Below are 22,796 nucleotides of genomic sequence, written 5' to 3'. Positions count from 1 at the left end.
TTCGTCGAGCGAGCTGCGAACTGGTCGCGTTCCAGTTTCATCTCCTCGTGATTCTTTCCTTCGGAGATTACCCCTATCACCGTTCAAGAGGACAGGTGAAGATTCGTTAGATCTAGGACAAAATACGGGAGGTTCCTTTAACGGCGGACGACACCTAATACCAGATATTCTCTATTGGCATTTTCTTATCTCCGCTACGCAATCTGGTGGCGAAAATTAAAGCAGTCTAATCGGGTTAGCTGTCGCATGTAATTGGCAGTATTGGGAATTTCGACTGTTTGATGATCGACTTTGTAAAATTTAACAGGCTATTTAATGACAAAAACATTATTGCAATATTTCGATACTTGTGTGACACCAGTCCTGTAACGCGATTCACCCGATTACAGAGTTTACTTTAGTAGATGGCGCTCTCACAGTATTTCCCAATATCTGTGGTAAACCTCAGAGGGGATAGAAAAAACAATAATTAGGTTTCGACACGTTCCAGTCGCGTGTGCACAGCTAAAGAGATTGATTTAATATTGTTTCTTTCTTTTTGCTTGAGAAAAACCTTAAGCGTCCGGTACTAGAGGAATTCCCCCTGCAGTAGAGTAGTTGTAAAGAGGAAAAGGAGTTGCAGCACGATTCTTAACAGTTCAATCAAGTTGCAACGCGACTCACTTTCCCAACATCCTCGAAAACACGAAACAACCGCCGAGTACTGGATTCGCGAACTCCGGCTCGATGGTCTATTTCACTTAGGCCGCCTCACAATACACCCTTTATCTCCCGCTTGCTAAGAATATCGTTCCATAAATAAGCGGTTTCCTGCAACACTGTTGACAGTAACGCGAAAATCATGCTAACTGTGAAGGGAGCCGCGGGACGACGTCCTGTGCAGTTTCGTGATTTGGCCGGACGGTGCATGTGTAATGCAGGCGTAAAGAAAAGATAAAAGGGCGAGCGGTTCATCGGTGCTAGGATCAGCTACGATCGCGGAGGGGCCACGGTTGCCTCTCGGTCACGGGCTCACGTTTTGCAATATTTATAAGCCGCATTTCAATGATATTATTCCGACCGTTCCATTTCGTACCCCGTGCACACTGATCTCCACCAGAAGCTAGAAGGAAAGCCAGGCATCCGAAGCGCGGAAAATTCAAAATTTCTAATCTCTATAAATCCACAGATGAAGCTAGCCACAAATAATGATGACTCTTCTTCGTGATAACTTTTTCGCTGCTTCCTCACCTACTTTTAGAAATTCAGTTCTGCGTATTCTGGGTGATTAAGTTGCAATATTTATACTTGTTATCTCATCTCTTTCTGTTGTTTCCTTTGCTATTTATGCACTTCAATCTTCATCTTAATGTTATCTTATGTGCTTCATTTTATTATAATGTACCAAAGGGTTGTAACCCGTAATAAATAAATAAATAAAAAATAAAAATAATCATCCTTCTTAGCAAATTGGTCATTAACTACTACTACTCCATGTGAAAAGCTTCTTACAGCTTCTCTATTCTCCATTTCATCCCCCTTTCTCGACCACTAAAAACACTAATTTCCTCCCACTATAGCACCGTACAGAGCTGACAAGAGTAGTCAGTACGATTCTGAAAGTAGATTCGCATCTTCGAGACCACTCGCAAAGCGCACCACCGAATTCGCATACACTCGATCGCCCGGGAACACCGAGCCGCAAAGTAGCGGGCGCGAAAGTAATACGAGCCCGATGAAATCTACACATCGGCGGTCGGAGGCGTCTGATTTGCGGTGGGTTCGGCAAAATATAAATGGAATCGGGCCGATCGCGAACCGCAGGCTCGGGGCAGCAGGTTCCGCGCGGCGCGATGGGGGTGCGTTTCACACGTGGCCCGAGGTGCGTAAGGTCGGCAGCCTTGTCTGGAGCGCGGGCCGCTCTACGTGCGAACAAGTGTGAAGAGGAGAGGAGCGAATGGAAGAAAGAAAGAATGAAAACGGGGGGAGGGGGCGGCGCGCAACACGTACGGCTCGAACGTGGGAGATGTTCAGGTAGCTCCCGGCCGCGAATACGTTAGGCAGATTACGTATTATGATGCCCTATTGTATACAAATACGAATGCCTACCGCGGGCCTGTGTCGGTATATGGGCATAGACACGCGAGATAGCTTTGTCTCGCGGAAACGCTCGCCAGCAGCGCTCCGGGGAACGTTTCACCACCGCCTCCCTCCGCCCCCTGTTTCCTTTTCGCGCCAGAACAGCGAAACGGTATCGGAAAGGGGTAATTAAAAGGATACATCGCCGGAGATCTCTCATTCGGTACGATTTCCTGCAGGGTAACGTCTATTGGCACTCTACGTTCGCACAGAAGCGGCTTGTCCCGGTTTTTATGCATTCTAATTAATGAACTTTTTAACATACGTCGCGACTGCGTTATTGAAAGTTCGTACATTTGCTGGCGGGAGTATTACTCGACGTAGCAAATTCGAGTGGTGGTTGAATGGGGAGCGTCGGCTCTCCGTTCCCGGAACTCTTCAAAGCCGAAAAACCTTTGCAGTGTAATACACAGTCCCTCGTCATTTCTTTATTATGCCGCTGCATGATTCATACGCGAGAGGCCGATTCGTAAATCATCGGAACACGCGACTATCCGTACGGAGATGCCTCTTTCCCTCCGCCGCGCCGGGCCGACTCGTTTCTCATTCCTCTCCATTCGACGGAGATCCGATCGAAATTTCGTCGGAGTCGTTAAATCATCCGCCACGGTCCGTGGTGTCGATCGGCGTATTTTTCTTTGCCATCTTCCCCTTTTACCTGCCGATACACACCCGGCTGTCGTTCAGCCTCGCCGCGCCTCGGAAGAGATAGCACCAGCTGATGGAAAACGGCGAAGGGGCTAGTTAATCAACGTGCAAGCAAGGCGGAGGTATTAATTAGATAATGTCACAGATTATCGTACCCTTGAACCTCATTTTTATTCTTTTATTGTCGGGCGATATTTCTGGGTACCAGCGCGGCACTGCGTTATTACGCGTCGGTACGTTTTGCCAGAGGATTTGTACTCAGAGTGGGTGATTAGAGAAATTTGCGTCGCGGAGTGCCGCGCCCATAAAATGTTGAAATCTTGAAAGCTTTACGAGCCTGAGAAATACCTCTCCACGTACATTTTCCCCTTTACCGTCCAACGAGGACGTAATTACAAACGCGTATGCGGTACAGCGTCCCGTCGAAATTAGTTTAACGCGCGAAAGAGACTTTAATAATTCCTCGATCGCGTTATTCGCGGGAACGAACACGATGGATATTGTATTCCGTCGGAAATTCGGGCGAGCTCTGATTACGGGCAGCGTGTCGTCGGTGCCGCGCAACAGGGCGTGCTTGACAGAAAATTCTTTTTTACCTATTATCAATTACCGCGCCATGAACGGTGCTGCCTTTTCCTCTCGGCGTTCCGATAAAAATTGATTCCGGTTATTGATCGTGACGCGCGTGCACGCGAAAGCACGCCTCGAAATTACTACGAGACACGTTCATTGTCGCGGTAATAACGTTAACGACGGAAGATACATTGGTCCAGCTGTCCGCGCTTGGACTCGGGGGGAAAAAGGAGAACATCGTGCAACCGTATTACAACCCGGGGAGAAAGAGAGAGAAAAAAAAGGGATCTCTGAGTCTCATTTCCTAAGGGAGAAAGGAGATTGATTGGACACCGGGGGCACCTTCGATACTTCACCCTAACGCCTTAACTTAATGACCCGGAATACATCGTTACATTCGGTGATGCTGTGGATCCCTGATGCCTTATCAATTACGTTAACGCTTAGAGGCGAAGTGTCGTTATTGCGTTCCGGCCAGGCACTCTGATTACTTTCGCGCGATCGCATTGCGCGCGACGCGCGACGCAATCTCCTCGACGACAGCTCCGCACCGCCTCTATGGACAGGAAATAAAGCTTCCCTCCGCGAACGTGGATGCTAAAGAATTCAAGAATGTGTAGCGTAATTTCAACTCTGCCGACACCGGCAGGCACAAGAATACCACCGGGACAAAGCCAGCGCTGTAGCCCACGAGCAGCGTAATAAAGACACCACCAGCGAAGCGATATCGCGTTAACAAAGTGGGTTAATCGGTTTTTGCGTAACACCTAGTCGGCTAACGATACGATGTGTATCGGTGACATTGTTCTCTGATTACGGGACACCCTATGTGCAGGCGATACTCGCGCTAGCTGCGTAGCGCGTACCCAGCCGAGGCCTCACCCCATCTCGCTATCTCCTACGCGAGCAACCCTGTCCCCTCCCTCTCTTTCTCTTGCTCTATCAAAGGCAGTCCCTTATGAACGCAGTACCACTGGGCTCGGGCTACTAATAACAGCCACTTTGCGAGTGTGAAATAATTACTTCGAATGGCATCCAAACCAGTTTCCCCGCTGGAGATTAGCATAAGTGATCGAAATGATCAATGAGTCCGTGGCCTCCGTGCGACGTGACTCGCCCCTTCTCCCTCGGCTCACAGCATTCAAGTGTATCTCCTTCTATCCAGCCGGCATTTACTCTCGCTCCTCTAGCCGCGCGTAGGAAATACACCCGACCGGGTGACTTACTATGCCCCTTTATGTATAATGTACGTACCTGCGTGTGTACGCCGAGCCGCTAACACGGCCGACAGGATTTACGATCGCGGCTGGCCCGTTCCTCGCTGGTCGTCCACCGGGCCAGCCGAGCCCCCTCGTCGCCGAGGAACTTTCACCCGCGAGCAGATTTTAATGAGAGAAAAATGGTAGCCCGGGTTACCCTGGCTCGAACATTTCGTTCTTACTCGCGGACGTTTCACTGCGAGGAGCCGCGTTTTCCCTCGCGCGCCACTAGAAAGCGGTCGCGAAGAAAAGCGCGAGTGTTCGGCGGCGGGGAGGCGAGAGGAGCCGAAGACGCAGGCACTCGAGGGTGTAGGACTGAAGAAAGTTGGATAGGAATGGAAGAAATCAGTGGTTTTATGAAACGCGAGTGCCGGAATACGATCTACTGTGATATAGTGTGCTAGGGGGTAGTGATTATGAGGCTGGTCCTACGAAAACGACTATGAATCTCCATATCGATTGTTCGTGCCGTGCAATTTCATAGACAACGCTCCAGAACGCTCCCAGTTTCACTTTCTATTCAGGAATCCAAAGGGTGGGGGAGCCATTCGTTACAGAAACGGGCAATCTCACGCACCCACTTGACCCGAGGGTATTCATTACAAGTGGATGCTGATGAATGACGTTACCGTGGCTGAAAGCCCCGCCGAAAATTAGGACAATGAGAGAGGCGCCCTCGAGGCGATCCTCGATGACGATTAGCGTATACCTGGCCGAGCGTCGATCCTGTTGCTGACAGGGGATCTAGACCAGACAAGGCATTCTTTTAGCCTGCGTTACCGTTGCTCGCGAGATACGCGGGCGTCGTCAATGCCACTCTCTCATATCTCTCGGCGTGCACGCACATAAACAGCGATCAGTTGCAGATTTTCAGCACAACGTCGTGTAACGTAGGGTAATTGTGGGAGAGACGCCGCACCTTCGGTATTTCAGGGTTATCGGTAATAAAATACAACACCGTCGATTTTATTTGCTTTAGGCTGTTAGTTTAGGTTAGATTAATAAGCGAGAACGTGTTTCCACTATTACTTTTAAAGATTTTGCTATTTTTTCGAGGTAAGACTACCGCACTTTGCTGCAATACGTCGAGTTTATTTTTGCTATCGTAGTAGTTAAAAATTCATAGTTTTTCGTGATATAGCTTTTGTAGTAAGTTAAAGGAATTCGGTGGAATATTTCTCAGCCAGAATAATTCACATTGAACATAGCACTTGGAAATACGAAAGTGCGGCGTCTCTCCTGGGCATTTGGGATAGATGCTGCACTTTTATGCGGGATTGATAGCGTACTGTATCGGAAGGTACCTTAGTCGACTAAACTTGGAAAACATTTTCATTGCAAAACTTGGACACGGTGATAATTTTACGTAAGGTGCGGCAACTCTCCCACAAGTACCCTACATGCACGAATAGTGGTAAATCTCGGTCCAAGTAATCCTTTCACCGGATATAGATAAACGTTTCATAGAACCTCGCCTCTTAGGGGTTGCAGAGGCGCCACATTGGACAAATCAGAATGTCAATAAAACTTGAACATGGCCAGTTACCTTCTGACGCTCAGGATGCTTTAATATCGAAGCGACCAGCAGCACGCACCGCGCTGGGCAACACATATTAATATCCTCCAGGATCGTTACCCCTCCTCCCGCCCCGGAAGCGTATCCTTTCGAAATTCGTGATTATCCCGTCGGGCAGCCCGGCAAAAGCGCGGCTCCGGTGTTTCGTGCAGGACTGACAGAAATATCCATTGTATGGAACACAATTTCGCCGTAACGAGCCGACATCAAAGCGATATTGTACGCAGTGCCGGGAACGGTATCGCGCGGATCCCTGGGCCTGTCTGTCGCGTCACATTAAATCGCAAAATTGGCCTCGCCCCCGCGAAATCCCCGGCTCGGCTGTCCCGAGGGCCGCCTCGCGCATTTTTCGCGGTTTGGATTTAAATTAGCCGGCTATGCGCCATATTCAATGGCGCGCGCATCAGCCCCGACGTAACGGGGCCCCGTAATCCGCCGCTAATCGCCGCCCGAGCGGTTAGGGACGCGCGAATACCCGGCGCAATGCCCCCTTGCATCCGTTAATTCGCATTTAATGATCGGCGAGTATGACGAGCTTCCGCGGATCCCCCGTAACGGACGGATCCCGGGCGTAACAAGGCTGCTGGGTATTCGGGATACACCTGAATCGAGTGTGACGGTTGCCCGACGAGCAACTGAAAAACGTCCCCGCGGCGTATAAATCTGCGCCCTGGCGGGCTGCACGTTTCGATGGAGTGATATACGACCAGACGGAAGCGGTCCAAGATATTGTAATTCCTTTCAGTCGGCTGGGTAATACGCGACCAAACTGGTATTGGGAAATAAATCTTGCCCCGCGTGTGCGAACCTGAAGATCGTTATGAAATCAATGGGCCTAGTGCTGGGAGCTTTAGTATCGGAGTAATGCTTGTCGTCCGCTGGGATGCTTCGAAGCTTGCTGCGCGAGTACGAATTTACATGGTGGTGTGTCCCTTTTGTGCCGAATAACATCCATCATAAGCTGCGAGCGCCCCAAGGGGTTAAAAAATAACGCCGCCTCGAGGTGTCCGTGGAACATGTGGCAGAAAGGACAATTAGAAAGCCAGTCATTGTGGTCGGGTTTAACGCCAGCGTATGCTTGGCTCCGCTATATACGGAATGAAATTCTCTCATGCACGGAACAGCTTGTAAGAGTCGAGGCTCCGGCTGATGCGAGATCTCGAAATTCCTTACTTGAGGACACGGAAACGACCTCGGTAACTGACTCGCTCGTGCATACCATTACTGGACGGCCGGTCGCCAGTGACGACCTGGAAACGCCACGTTAAACTGTACGAGAAAGTGTCAGGTTCGTTGATGGAACGAGCCGCGAAGAGGATTTCAGGCCTCTCTCTAAAGGAGGGCACAGTCTCGAGTCTCGAGAGGCCAATGGTCGCTTGCGTTCTCACGACCCGACGAATCGACTGACGATACAAAGCAGAGGGTGTTTTGGATCGGAGTTGTGAATATCATCACAGACGAGGTACAGGATAGGCCTGAGATCTTGCGGGAGTTCGAGACTCTCGTTTCTGGCGATCGTGTATATGCTGTGCACGATGGGGAAGCTGCTGGCTATCTGGGAGACTTCCAGGCACATGCTACGAGTGATTGGCAATTTTTGTGCTACACGGTTCCCACATGATTTCTACTATATTCGTACATTACACCGATCTTGCTCTAAACAGTCTAAACGGTACTCTTTTTTACGCCACTCCTAAAAAAAAAAAATGATTAAAAAATATTCAGAAATGCTGAAGTTATGAGTTTTTTCCACTTCTTCTCTATGCGTCCGACCACTGTGCGCCTGCCCCCTAATTAAAGTTTGCAATTCACATCTCACGATCTATACTTCCCACTGTACACTACAGACTACATACACTTCACAGCCGACTCTTCAAAGTCTACAATTCATGATCTACACTTCACACTACATACATCATACCTGACACATCGCATATCACAGTTTGAATTGCAACACAACACACCACACATGCCACACTGCATAAGGTAGCTAACAGTTTTTATTTATGCAGCGAAATTGCAACTTTGTACGTTTTTCGTCAGGTATCTAATTTCGGTGTGTACCTTGTTGCAGATGCGAGAAATAAATTTTTGCCCTCAAGTTCTCTTCTAGGTGAACGCCAAAATCTGTATCTCTTGTAGTTGCAACAATTTTTTCAACAGAAAAGATTTGTCATTTGCGGTTTTGCGAGGCGCTCAATTTCGGTTTACAACTTTGCGTGAAGTGTTTTGTGTGTACTGCGTTGTATGTAGCGTGTTGAGTGTAATTTGTAGTGAGAAGTGTGAGATGTGAAGCATATACTGTGCAGTGTGTAGTGTGTAATGCGTTATGTGTTATGTGTGAAGTGTGATGTGTTGTGTGCGAAATGTTATTGGTAAAGTGTGAAGAGTGTCCTGTGGCCTATGGTGTTGGGCATGATAGGGTATGCATCGTACAGGATCAGAGTAAACACGGTGTAGATATAATACAGCAATACAGTAGCTTCATAGCAGGAATGCTGTGGGAATAACGTAAACACCATATGGGAATTCTGTGGCAATAATGTATCAGCATTGTTGGTATCGCGTGGGAATGATGTAGCATGCGTATGGGAAGATCGTATATTTGTTATAGCGACTGTGTGGAAATAGTGTAGAAATCGTGTATGCACCTGCATAAGTACAAGTTCGCGTAGCTAGCTTATTCTAAATCAGGGCAAGACACGGTGGAGACTGCTTCGTGCTGTTATTAAAGAGAACAAATGGAGCTTACAAGCTCGACTATGATGAAAGTATTGAAAATCTCGCTGTATTTAATATTAATTCTAAACCTTACTGGCACTGTAGTTTGACGACGAATGAATGCTCACGCGGACAATAGAAAGCGTGTTCGTGAATGCGACATAAATTCATCGGAACCGGTGCATTAAGAGCACGAGATAAAGCAATTTCTTTGCCGTGTAAATCGAATGAATGAAGTCTCGATAAAGGCCACGAAAACAGACGAGTACCTCTCTAGCGGGCTCTCTTATCTGCCGGGCACCGAAACTTTTAAAGGCTCCTTAGTCCAGTATCTCATGCTATTAACCAAGAACCGAAAAACTTCTTGGGTGGCAGTTAGCCAGCGTCCGCGCATCACAAATCACAGCGTGGACGCCGCCGCGTCGTCTTTCCACGTGTTCTGCTCCTCTGGCTCTTTCATTTACCATCGATGGCCACCGGCTACCGTTCACGGAACAAATTCCAGCCGCATACCAGCTTTCTTCCTAGCAAACGCGCACTGGTCAACTCCAAAATCGCCACCGAACACAGGTAAAGTCGTATTTCTCCGTCTCTAACAGGGAATATTACTTAAACCCGCCTGAATGAATGCCGGATGAAAAAACGTTAACTAGGAATAGTTAGGAACCCCAGGTACCCAGCCAAGACGTGGGAATTATTTCCTAAAAAGATTTACAACTCCATTCTAAATTCTGGAATATGTGTACCTGAAAGTCCTCTCGCAAATGGTCAAACTGTACACGTATCAGTGATGAAACGGCAGATAGAATGTAATGTTTAAAATATCTAGTCCATCTGGGAAGGCATGGAAGCTCGACAAAGGCACAGACTTGCCGGTGGGAAAATAATTCGAGGAAAACGTGGTCCGCTCGAAGAAATGAGGAGGACCGAGTGGCATGTATGCAGATTATATCGTCCCGCCTTACTTGTCGCTGGTGTTACCGGTAACGGACTCGTATACTTAACCCGAACCTCTTGTACGTACAATGTACGGGACCGTTCTCTCTCTCTACGTGAAAAGAACGAGGCCTCGGTGTGTTCCAGCGGTGGGACGAGCAAGCAGCAAACGCGACGTGTACCGGATCTCGGCATCCCGACGTAGGTGCACGCTGCACGGAACGTGAAAGGGGATGTTGAGGGAACGCTTTGAGCCGTGGTTAATGATACGCGATGATACGCGGCATTCGTCACTGTCCGATGTCCGGCTTGATTGCCGCTACTGTTCTCTATCCTTTATCTTTCGCGGCCTCGTAACCACCGGCTTGCACGCTGCTACGGTTAAATACGTCCACGTGCATACACGCACGCGGATCGGGACGAGCGGAACGCGGCCGAAGATCCGCGGAGGAATTCCAGATTGGGGAAAAGATGAGAGGCCAGTGCGAAGCTTATTCTGGATTCGGCACGCTCCGAACTCAGGCCCTCCCGAATTCCGAGCGCTTCGCAATCGGTGCATTCCGAATTCGGAGTGTGCAAACTCGGAGCATTCTGCATTTGGAGCGCTGGAACTTGGTATATTTTGAATTCACAGCTTATGAACTCGGTGCGTTACGATTTCAGAGCGAACGAACTCGGTGCATTACGATTTCGGAGCGTATGAACTCGGAACTCTGAATTTGCAGCGTTCGAACTCAGTATATTCCGAATTCGGAGCGTATCAACTCGGAGCATTATGAATTAGAAGCGTTCGAATTTGATATATTCAAAATTCGGAGTGCGTGAACTCGGTGCATTACAATTTCGGAGCGTATGAACTCGGAGCATTATGAATTATGAGCGTTCGAATTTGATATATTCAAAGTTCGGAGCGTGTAAACTCGGTGCATTACGATTTCGGAGCGTATAAACTCACAAGTCTGAATTTGCAGCATTCGAACTCAGTATATTCCGAATTTGGAGCGTATGAACCCGAGGCATTATGAATTATGAGCGTTCGAATTTGATATATTCAAAATTCGGAGCGTGTAAACTCGGTGCATTGCGATTTTGAAGCGAACGAACTCGGTGTATTCTGAATTCGAAGCGTTCGAACTCGGTGCACTCAGAATACAAGACGCACCAAATTCGGAGCGTGTCCCCAGGCCACCTGGATCGCCATAACAAAATTGCAGGGTAGACGGTCCATTCACAACGATTTGAAAGTGGCGCTAAATCCGCGAACGAGGTGGATCAGCGATGTGGGCAGAAAGGAAGACAGACAAAAAGTCAGTTTGGCACACTCCACCATTAGCGGGTGCGGCGAGGAGTCCCGAAACGATCGGCCGTAATTCATCCGACGACTCCGCGCCGCGGACCGGCTCTTTTCTCTGTTACCTTCTGACAGGGGGTCGCGGAAAAAGTTAACTTATTCTAAGCGTGAAACCAGACCCGGTCCGAAAAGAAGCTCCACATCGTAATCAGTCTCTTCGCGTGCCCCGTGCACGAATTTTGCTGGAACCCTCGCTCCCAGCCCGCCGTTTATTACGATCAGACGGGAATCTTAATGCATTCGCGATGACACGAAACTTTAGGGTTAGGTTTTGCCATGGCAATTAGGGTTGTAGCCCCCACATTATACTGCTGTCCTTATGCTACCTCCTTCTTATTCGCACACACAGGGTGTTCCATTTCCAATGCTTCGAGTAACAATTTCTGTATCTGTGTAATCGTTCATCGTTCAGTATCTAACGCAATGATTTATTTGCAAATTGCAGGCCGAAGAATTTCAGAAATCCGTACCTGTATTCAATGTTACATTTACACAGTGCCCGAGAATTATAGTAATTCCTTTGTTCCTGATCAAAATGATTGGCGAGGCATTAAACTCAAAGAAAACGACGCGAAAGAACTCACCATCGTGGCACACGTTCGATAAACAATGCAGATACTCACGGACAGTCCCGTACGGTGCAAGGATGCTGGTTAAACCCGCGCCAGGCCCACGGTACCTTATTAAGCAATTTCCAGCACGACGTTCATCATTAAACGATCTCGACCAGTCCTAAAAGCACAGAGCACACGTACAAATTAATACAAATTACCAAGATCCGCAGCGAAAACGAGGGAAAAGGAAATGAAGTGTCGTAATCGTTAATTCAACGAGCACTTCGCGGCATTCTGTTCCTCGGTTTACCCGGCACGTTTTAATAATCAGACCGCGTTGAATGCGAGCCCGCCGCTGAAAAGGAGTCCGTGTAATTGCTCGTCCTACTTCGTAATCACCGGGTTTCGATTCCCAAGCGCACGGACTAGTTTCGATATTCTTCAGGCGACTCTTAATAACGCTCCAGCTCCTCGCTCTAACCGCGTCTTGGATCTTAGTCACCCATACAACGAGCGAGTAACGAGCTGATCGCCTCTGTGCGCGATCTGGCATTTGTGTTTTCCCAGCGAGACGTAATAGACTATTAATTACTCGCCTCCGTGCCCCGTAAAAATAGCAACGTTAGATGGATGAGAGCATTAGAACCGTCAGCACACACTGCTGCGCGAAATTCTCGGTGATAGAAAATTCCTTCGCTGTTGCGAAATTCGCTTGAATGCACCGTGAATCGCGAGCTCCCTTTGGTTCGAAATTCAGCCGGTTTCCGCGATGCCGGTTCGACACTACGGGCCGAAATGCTCCCCTATTATTTCACGATCCCGTGGCAGGGAATATCTGACTGGCACGCGATTCGACTCGCCCCCCAACCGCGGGGATGGGCCTGGTTCGCGCGGGGCCTCGGCATTAATCAATGCTCAGCGGGGAAATTAATATAGCTCACGGTCCCGCGTCAGTCGGATCACGGACGACTGGGGAAGACAGAAGAACCTAAGAAGGGGGGACAGAAGAATGGACGAAAGGGGAAAGAGGCCCTCGGCTGTCCGAGGCGTGGGCAGGCAAGACAACGGTCACGTTTGCGCACCAACCTCGTCCCTTGACGGCGTACATACGATAATACTCCCCGTCGATGGCATATGGAGCACAAGATCGATACCTCCTCGATGCGCAGGCCGATACATCCGTGACGAAGGTATCAGGGCCCCTATTAGACGTTCCGCGATCGCCACGACGCAAGGAATATTTCTACGCTCGCACCGGGCACCGTCGATGTCCCCTGCCCGTTGTCGAGGCCTCTTCTACTTCGTCTTCGTCGCCCTCGTCGTCTTCCTCCGGTACGACCACGTCCTGGCCGGGCTCCGTCTCCCCGGGACGTTTCCATTCGAGCTTTGTCAGGGTAACTGATCGCTACGGGTCCTCGCGATCGATCGATACACGCTCGATCCCCTGTAAGCAAGTCGCAAATGCGACTGGCGTTGAACGAGGAGTCTGCCGGAAGCGGCGAGTGAGCATTAGATGTATTAGACGGGAGGAGGCGTTGTTCCGAGGGGACTGATGTTAGCTAGGCTGACGAACGTCGCATCGTGGTAGGCGATCCTTCGCGTGGTTTTCAATTTCCATCTGGAATTGAGGGGATCGGTGTTCCTCGTGAAACATTGAGCGCTTCAATAATTCAGATAGAAGATAATTTTCGCCCATAACCTGCCGTTGTACCCTTACTACACAATTGACCCTATTAATAGGGCTATGCGGTACGCTAATCAGCAGTTTAACGAGGTAGACCCCTTCATAGGCTCGCTCAGCTCTTTTCGCGCGAGATTATTTAGTCATTTAGCAAATTCACGTGTGGATAATTAATGAAATAATTAATATTTACTTATGTTCTAGACGCTATAGGCTCTGTTTTATGTATATACCTTGTATATTAAGGGATTTCCCGTTAAATATAATAATAATAATAATAATCAGACAAGGATCTACGATTTAGGAGTTTATCGAACGCTGATGAATACGAGGATGCAGCCCGGTCGACCATTCGTTTCTTTCCTCGCGTTACGAGGCAACTAACTCGCGATGGACACGCGTCCAACGTGCAACCTACGTAGTAGCGTTGACTGATATATTCCCGGGGCCTAAAACGCTGACAGAGGACGAGCTAATCACGCCGGCGGTAAAGCCTGCGGGGTCCGCGGAGCCCGTCGTTACGGGGCCCTCTCCTACTGTGTTTCAATATTTCCTTTACGTCCCGGAGAGCCGTTAGTGGCTCGCCTTTATATCGCGAGCACGCATAAAACCGAGCGTAATAACTTTACACGGGGCGTACGTTCGCGACGTTTTCCTCGCGCCAGCCACGGGGATCATTAAACCGCCATCCTCTGTAAATATTCACGGAGCGTCCCCGGTTCGACGATTACGTCCCCGTGGCCGGGCAATCTCGCGCACCACCTCTCCGGAGCGGCAGTAAAGTGTCGTCCAAGTGTCGATCGCGATGACGCCGCCACCTTCGTGCTCCACTATGGCTTCGTCGACACTCCGTTCCCTTGTAATATCGCGACCTGCCTGCCGCTGCGGGCCCTCGCTCGCCGTACGTACGATCGTTCCTCGAGATTTGATAGGCATCAGGCGCGCCGCTCTTTCCTTGTTAGCGATAGCTGGCGGAAAATCACGCATTTTTATGCCTGCGTTGGCACGCCTTTCGCGAAGAAGCGAGCAATTTGTTAATCCTGACAGGACACATTATGCGCGGGGTCGTTGAGCATAATGTGCGGGGTGTAGAAGTCCTCGATTACTTTGTAAATGAGGCTGCAACACTGCTCGAGATAGGGATCTCGGTTACTCGAGGACAGTTCGGTAGGTGTGCAACGTTATATCAATTCATTCAGACAGGAGGATTCTCGGTCTGATTGGAAGAGCTCGTTCCGAAGGTACGCTTAGGGCGCAGGGCATGTACTTTATTGGACGCTCAAGTCTATCCCGAGCTGGTAATTCTAGCGGACTAGAATACTGCTTCGTTTTATCTCTTGGCTCTTTGAAAGAAGCAAAAGCTGTCCCGCCCTGTGCACCTCGACGAAGCGAAATCGCGACGAGGGAGAGGGAGATGCAGAAGCTGCGCCCGAGGGCTCTCCTCTGTTGTCCGTCGTTTCTCGCCCCGGCTATTCGTGCGAAAGTGTCACTTTCGTGCCGACGATAAACATGTGCCGGAGTCGGGGCGAACAGGACAGACGAATGGAAACCATTCGCCGCGTCGATTGCAAAAGAAAGGGAACGAAGGAAACGGCGGTGGCCCAGGTTTCGGCTGGCCAGGAGAAAAGGGCGCGGCAGGGGCGGCGGAACGAGCGAAAGCGGACAGGAAGAAGAAGTTCTCGTGGTTGGAAGGCGCGAGAGGGCTCGGTGCGCGCGTCGGGGCGGTTCGTGAGGCGCGCATACCTACCCGCGGAATGCGCATCCACAGAAAACGAGGGGAACAGCTATTGTCTTGTCAGCGGGAGCCGCTAAATCTGCCCGCGGATCTCCTCACGATCGTACCTGCCTCCGCTATACCTCGGCCCCCTTCTTCGATTTCGCCTTCTTGTCCCGTCGTCCCGCTCCTCTTTGCTCCTTTTCGCTCAGCGTCATTTCGTTACTTTCCTCCTGCTAGAGCCGGGGCTGCGGGCTTTGGTCGCTCAGGTTTATCTCCAAATAGGAAATCCGATATTATCTCCAGGTATATAACTGCGAATCTACCGATCTTCCCGCGCACGGGATATGAATCCAATTGGCGGTGAGCTGCTGTGGAAGCAACGCCACCGCCAATTATGCCATCGCGGAAATGAAACGAGTACCAGCGCGTCGACCTGCAAGTTCCGCCACCCCCTCGGTGCCCAATCTCGGCAGCGCGGCTCCCGGCGAACCACCGCAAGTGCTCGTTAAACGAAGTCGTGAATCCGTCGAAGCCTCCCGCGCAACGATACCGCGGTAGATAGTTTCTAATTGACCAAGTTGGGGCGCGGCCGCGAAATTAACATTTAGCTGGCCGGACACCTGGAACCCGCGCAGACAGCTAACTAATGCCCGAGCTCGGACGTGGCCGTCGAGGTTTGCGTACACGTCTGTTCTCCCGGCGGCAAACACTCGCGCGAGCCGTCTGTTTCGCCGTCTGAACAGGCCGCGTACGTATAAACGGCGGATTGTGTGCGCGCGGTTAGGCAGGTACACGCGGAGGGGGCCGGTTACAACGCGCATTTCACGCACCGCGACCCGCGCTATCTGAACCGCGAAACGGTGTGCGTACCGTTGCAGCCTCTCCCCTGTGTTTACACGCGCACTCGAGGCACTCGCAGCAGCGGCTGTCTACTAGCGGGCAAAAGGAGGAAAAAGGCGAGGCGAGCGGGCCGAGCAAATCGCTCGAATTCACGCGACGATACGTGACGCGGCCGCGGCGGAAATGGCCGCCCCGAATCGATAAGTTGGTAAAAGCGAGCGATGAAATTTGTACGTTGTCCCCGGGGCTCGTAATTTGCCGCGTTCAATCCGCCTGATTACCGCCGGTAATTCCGAAACGTTTCGCGGACGAGTCCGGCACGCCAGCTGCATTCTGCATGATCGAGCTCGAATATTTTGGGACTGGATATTGGTCCCCTGGTAATTCGAAGAGTTTCGAAGCTTTCCAACCACGAAATAGCTTCTCTGATCGTTCTATAACCACCGAAACGGGATCGAGGAGTGCGAAATTGCTCGAAATCTCGGCGCCCGATTTCCCAGGAAACGGCTGCCTTATCATCGAGCAAACATTTCGAGCGCGTTTCCCGGGGTTGGATCGCTCCTGCGCATGAGCGACGAACGTGACAAGTAGCGCGCACGGTGGTGCCGAAAAAGCGGCCACCGAGGGACAAAGAGGAACGCAGCCGCGGGGCAGATTCGGTCCCGAGAGCCCCTCCCGGGACTTTGATTTACATTCTCCCTAATTACAAATGAAACGCGCGGCCTTATTGGCGCGTCAGTAGCTCCCAAGAAGGATGAGGCTCGTGCATCGTGCGCGCATGCGTGAGAGCGAGCGTAGCAGCGTCTATGCGCATGCGTGAGAGCGAGCGTAGCAGCGTCTACGCGCATGCGTGAGCGCACACGGCCGCGGTTCTTTCGACGTTGATCGCGTATGTGGGCATGCGTGCGCAACGTTAGAAGTCGTCCTTAAGAATGTATTGAACCTATCTTAAAAATGGTGCTAAGTCGATGAAAATTTGTGAGATTGTTCTTTCTAATCTTCCTGATGTGCTCCAAAAATTTGAAACGAATTCACTAAATGGTTGCTGAGTTATAACGATTTTAATTTTCACTGATTTTGCACGTACTCTTAAGGAAAGAGACGACCTTGACAGATAAAACAGCTGAATTTTTTTTGAAGAAATAGTACTGTGGGAGTGCGAAGACTGTTCGATTGACAAAGTATGTTTGGGCCAGAGCGATTGGGATCGAGAGCGGATGTTTATAGTAGATTGTCGAATGCGTCAGGGGTGTGAGGTTCGAATGGTTTCGTCGAATGCACGTGGAGAGTTTGGGTGACCCGAGCGCGTGTCAAGAGTGTGTGTTGTAAGTGTGAATCTCGGGGTGCGCAAGATAAGAAAAGATGAAGTCAGTCCTGCAGAGTCTGTCAAACGAGAGGCATCGTCGCCTGAACCTCTTCTTTGTAATAAATAAGCTTTTTACTTTTCCACGAATGTGCTGTTTACTCCTGCCCTGATCACCTAACATCCCTACAGTACCAATGTTTTCAATTTTTTTACATGTATATAGGTAGATGAAAATATCTGTCAAGTTTCAATTGTTTTCACTACATCGTTTTAAAGAAATAAATTATAACTTGGGAAAATTGTGAATTCAGGGCATTTTCGCTGCCAAAGTTTAGCAAATAATGCTTGAGAAAGCATTTGTAAAGTGAAAAATTCCTTCCTAGGAGTAAAAATAAGACTCGAACTGCCGCTCGAGGTCCTTACATCTAGATTTACTATGCGCAAGACGTAGATATTCAAGTATTTCAAGTTTCATATACTTTTGTCTAATATTATACGTCCGATGCATCCTTCAATTACGCGAGGGTAATTTTGACGACTTCTTACCCCTCCCTCCCCCAGTATAAGAATTCGTAAGATTTGATATTGCAACCACCTTCTTACGTAATATTTTTTACATTTATTTTTTTCAGTTATTCAAATTCTTTAAAAGAATTATATAATTCATTTAACTCAGTTTCGGGAAATTTAAACTAAAACTACTGTTCTGGAACATTAATGATAGAATTTGTATTTATTGAAAGTTAGATTAAAAAATATTACCTAAGACGCTACCTGACTCCTCCTCCCCTGTAAGAAAACGTAAGAAATTCGCGACCCCCTAAAAAAAACCTTACGTAATTAAGGACGACCCCTTACACGTGTAAGTGCGTGCACGAGGTAAGAAGCGAGTTGACGCGAGCGGACTAGAGGGCAGCGGAGAGGAAAGAGCAGAAAGAAGAAGAGAGAAGATGGTAGGGAAGAAGCGTGCGAATCCTCTTCTCCCGCGCATTTATCACGCAGCAACAGTGCCAGTTTACGCGCTTTTAGGCGACGCGGATGTGTGCGTGCGACGAATCGGCCACGCAGGACGACGGCCAGAAGCGTGTAGAGGGGAAATCACGGCCGCTTCCACTTAATGAATGTAGATTTGGTAGTGCCGGCTGCAAGGGATATCGATGGCTAGAAATTTGTCTCGAGGAGAGCCCGGCGAATATATTCGCCGGCCAATTTCTCCCCCTCGGAGACGCGAGGTTTGTTAATGTCTTTCTGCGTCCATTTTTTAACGAAACCCCCTCCGACGAACAGGGAAATATGGCGCGCAGCCTCGTCGCGGCTCCTTCACGAACGTCTTTATCCTGCTAGAGATCTTTGGGCCAAAAATTATCGAGAATGGAAGGTGAAGGTCTGCTTTTATTCTCGTCGGTTTGAAAAATGGTCCTACGATAGTTACAAGTCTCAAACAATTATTCAAATTCGAGAGCTGGTTCGCCAGTAACCTCGTCATTCGGCTGCTTTCCTCTCCGGAAAGAGAGATTATTCGGGGAAAATCGAACGCGTAACCTTTTCTATCGCAGACAATCGGTCCCCGAGTTCCCAGTGTCTTATGCAAATCCCGACTGCCGCAATCCTAATATCGACAGCAGAGGTACGCCGCGCCGTATTTGGAGTGGCGATTGTTACAAGCCACGGGCCGCGGTCCCCTGTTTAGTTAAATAGAAAAACAGAAACGCAGAACGGAGAACAATGCGCGGCAATTTCGTACGCGATAACAGGGGCCGGGTACGAAGGCATTTGTCAATACGCGAGCGCTTAACGACTTGGCGCTGGAAAGAGCAACAGGTATCGATAGCTGGAAATTAGTCTTCCCCGGGAGATATCTTGCAGGGACCTTAAAGCTGGCGCGTATCCTCTTTCGAGGACGGTTAATAACCCTGATGCTCCGCGGTTATTGCGTGTCGCTATTTTGCGCGAGGATCTCTCTGCGCGGAGGGGAGGAGGGCTGGGGACGGGACTAAAACGGAACGGTTCACCTTTAGGGAAATAAAAAGAGGGGAACGATCCACAGATCAACGTCAGAAAAAGTAACGGCTCGGCGACGTCGATGGAACGACGCCGAGCCGGGGCCCTACTTCTTCGACCTAATGAATATAGATTCGTTTCGGCAAGAAGCAACAGATATTGATCACCGAGAGAGTACTCCTGAGCGTACGAATATTAAGTTATCATTTCGCGGAGTTGGCGCTCTTCAAATACGATCCAACCAGGATCCATAAACCGTCTGGCACCGTCGCCGTCCTCCTAATTGCCAGGCGAGGCCGGCCCGGGCCGCGGAATAAAAAGGAGGCGCAGCTATTTTGCAATACCAATCGGGCCGATCTTGCTCCCGGTGAGAAGCGTCGCCGAACGAAAGCAAAATGCCCGGTTGGTCGCATTCCCCGGCCGATTATCGCCTTCGGTCGATTATACGAGGCCCGTCGGCGGCAAGAAATCACGGTAGCGATCGACGCAGGGGAGAGAGAGGCGCGGGCGGTGGAGGCGCGGATGGTAAGAAGAGGTTTAGAGGAGCATAGGGAAAGAGAAAGGCAGAAAAGGTGGTCCTGGAATTCAACAGTTGCAATGGAAATGAGAAGCCAGCACCCGCGTATATGGTACGCATCGACACCGTGACGGGGGTATCGATATCGATTGATTTATCTCGCTCGGCTCTACCCTCGGGGCCCGCCGCCGTCGATGACTGGGCTCGCCAGAGACGAAAAGGGTGTATTGGCCTCATCTGCGGCGCGCGTACCTAATGACATCGCCTGCTCGCGCGGCCGCTCGCTCTTAGAGGCTGATTAAAAATGGCATAATGAAAGAAGCTGCGCACCGCCGATACGACGCTGCTACCAAGAAGCAGCACGCTCGGGGGGAGGGGAACAGGGCGAGGATGAACGGCTTGGGGAGATGGGAAAGGAAGAAGGATAGGGAGAATGGGTCGAGGTGAAATCGGGGGAGAGAAAGACGGAGTGAAACGAACCGGCCGCGGCCGCTCGAGTCTTCTGGTCCTCAGCAGACTTTTTTAAGCGATCAATCACCCGCTCTACAAGAAGTACATATCCCACCTACCCGAAACGAGAGGATCAGCGGGTTAGAAAGGGGGAAGAAAGACAATGAGAGAAAACGGACGAACATGGGGAAAGGGAGCGAGCAGGGCGAGAGGGATGGATGGAGATAGAGAAGCTACATTCAGCTACCAAATCGTTCCTTATTAAACGCTCGCGAGCTGGATTTAAGAGTATGCAGTACCTATGTAGGGTAGACCAGGGCGAATCGGATCACTTTGAGTTTGACGGTAAAAAAATAATAGTCAAACATTCAAAAACTAATTTTTTATTATATATTCGTGACCGGTACACCTTTGGCTTTAAAGTGAATAAAATCTTACTTTTATAATCAAAAAAGGAAAAAGTGAGAAATATCCGATTCGCCCCGAAACTTGGCGCGAATTGGATCACCCAGGAATCTCTGAAAAAACTCAAATCTTAATAACAAATCTTTGGAATTAACTTGAAAAAATATAATTCAATAACAATGAGAGCAATTGACACTACGTGGCACTCATCCAATCTTCTGCAGGTGGGTGAATAAATTTTTCTCCACAATAAATACAATGCCACCGTCTTAATAGGTTGTTTCTACCTTTACTTTTCATCCCTGGTGTTGCTATATCCTTTTTTTCATTGCGAATGGGTTTTTTATTTTCTTTAATTTTTTTTTCTTTTTTTTGAGAGTTTACATTCTTCAGCCTTTAGTTTCTTCTGCTTTTTTTCTTCAAGATTTTTCTTATTTTCGGGTGATGTCAAATGTAGCGATTACCCGAGATCTCTTGACAGTTGTTCTCCTTGGAGGCGATGAAAGAATGTCTTTTATGGCCTCGGTGACTTCAGTGCTTGCACTAGTTGATGGTTGTGCATTAGCGGTTGTTGATAACATGCCAGTGAGCTGAGTTTGAGATGCTTCATTTGCGGTGTTATCCCCGATAAATTTGTGATCTGGTATTGCATAGGGATTCAAAGGATATATTCCTGTCTTCTCAAAGCCTTTTGTAGCATTCCCAACTGTACCAAATATGGACTAAATTCTTATTTTGATCCGATTCGCCCTGGTCAACCCTACTATGCACCATTGAATGCTTCGATTCCTTCTCTTGGATCGTGCAGTACCTGTACACTTTTATCGCGCCGGTTACTCCATATCACAGCGATGTTTCAATTTGCCGCGACAATGGGGGAACGTATCCCTGGCATCGGCGCAAATGGAGGAGTGTGCTCCCTCCTCGATTCCCGCATTCCAGGGTGCAACAAAGGATCGAATTTTATTGCAGCAACCCTCCAAGCGCTGTATAAATAACGTGCAAGATAATACGCAAAATCCATCTGCGATCCTCCGATGTACAGCAACCAGGAACAATCGCCCGGTCCGAGAGGTCGAGCGCCGATTTCCTTGTAAATTGCTTCTCGATCCCTCTACTCGTTCGTCGGCTTCTCTTTTTCCTTCACGGTCGTCTCCGTCCCCCATCCACCCTCCCATCGTCCCCCGTCGATCCATGGATCTACCTCGGAACCGTCCACTCTCCTTCTGGCCGAGGGATAATAATAAAATATCACAATCATCACGGCTAACTACTGTTTCATTAAACGATTAATTAACCCACGATATATTACGTAGATAGTGCTGGAATCCCACCTCGCGCCCCCCTTTCTCCGCCGTTTCTTTCTACCGATTATTACTTCTACGCTTCCCGCGGCGGTGTTGCGTTGCAGCTTTCACGCACAGCCATCGACTACCACCGGTGGCAGGCGTTCAATGCTACCATCCTCGTCGTTCCTACGGTTCGATTTTCTTCTCGGCTCCTCCGCCAGAGCCTCGCCCCCTCCCCATTTAATTCTACCGTCTGAAAAGATACGTCAAGGTGGGTATTAGTTGTCCTTCCACCAGGCCATCAGCGCCCCGTAGCGTGGACCGACGAGCCCGCCGATTCGTCAGCGAGGTATTTACCGGGGCGACGCCCCGTGAATAATCGCTGAAAATTAAAAATTAACCGGGCCCCTATTTACACTGCGCGATGCGGGACCGTGTACCGTTAAAGGAGCGACACACGGTCCGGGGAAACGGGTCTTATTTAGTTCGGGACTGTTATCCAATTACGATAACGACCAGTCGTTAGATTTGTCACCAACGAATGGTCTACAATGGATCCGAGGGTTCCGATCGCGATAGCGCGACCGATCGGGTCCGTGGATGTCAGGAGGATCGTTTTTCGGGTTCAGTGGAAAGCTACGAATGCGGGCAGTCCACGATTCGTTCGCCATTCCACGAGGTAGCATCGTGTGATACAATGTTTAAAAACCTGGTGCAAGTAAAAGAAGGATCAATGCTGTGAATATAATCACGCGAAAAGCCAGTGTCGGGCCACCCACGCACCAGTGCCCACCAGTGAACATAAGCTGCGCATCGATTTAAGCAGATCAGCAATTACGCAACGATGTAACCCG

At 49.4% G+C, this 22,796-nt stretch overlaps 1 protein-coding gene across 2 annotated transcripts in view; it reads right to left on the bottom strand.

The window, feature by feature from the left end:
• The window catches only part of LOC143373398 (uncharacterized), a 163,943-nt gene that overhangs the window by 20,397 nt on the left and 120,750 nt on the right, over positions 1–22,796 (bottom strand). For both annotated transcript variants that reach the window (XR_013086458.1, XM_076820626.1), the window contains one exon: positions 11,806–11,914. Coding sequence is in view for 1 of the 2 variants with exons in the window: in XM_076820626.1 (XP_076676741.1) it covers positions 11,806–11,914 (109 nt within the window). In the remaining variant the exon portion in view is untranslated. The remainder of the gene's footprint in view (positions 1–11,805; positions 11,915–22,796) is intronic.

The sequence above is a fragment of the Andrena cerasifolii genome, chromosome 9 (assembly GCF_050908995.1).
Source record: "Andrena cerasifolii isolate SP2316 chromosome 9, iyAndCera1_principal, whole genome shotgun sequence".
NCBI lineage: Eukaryota > Metazoa > Arthropoda > Insecta > Hymenoptera > Andrenidae > Andrena > Andrena cerasifolii.
The sequence above is the reverse complement of the archived record's forward strand: the minus strand, read 5'-3'. Positions and strand labels throughout refer to the sequence as shown.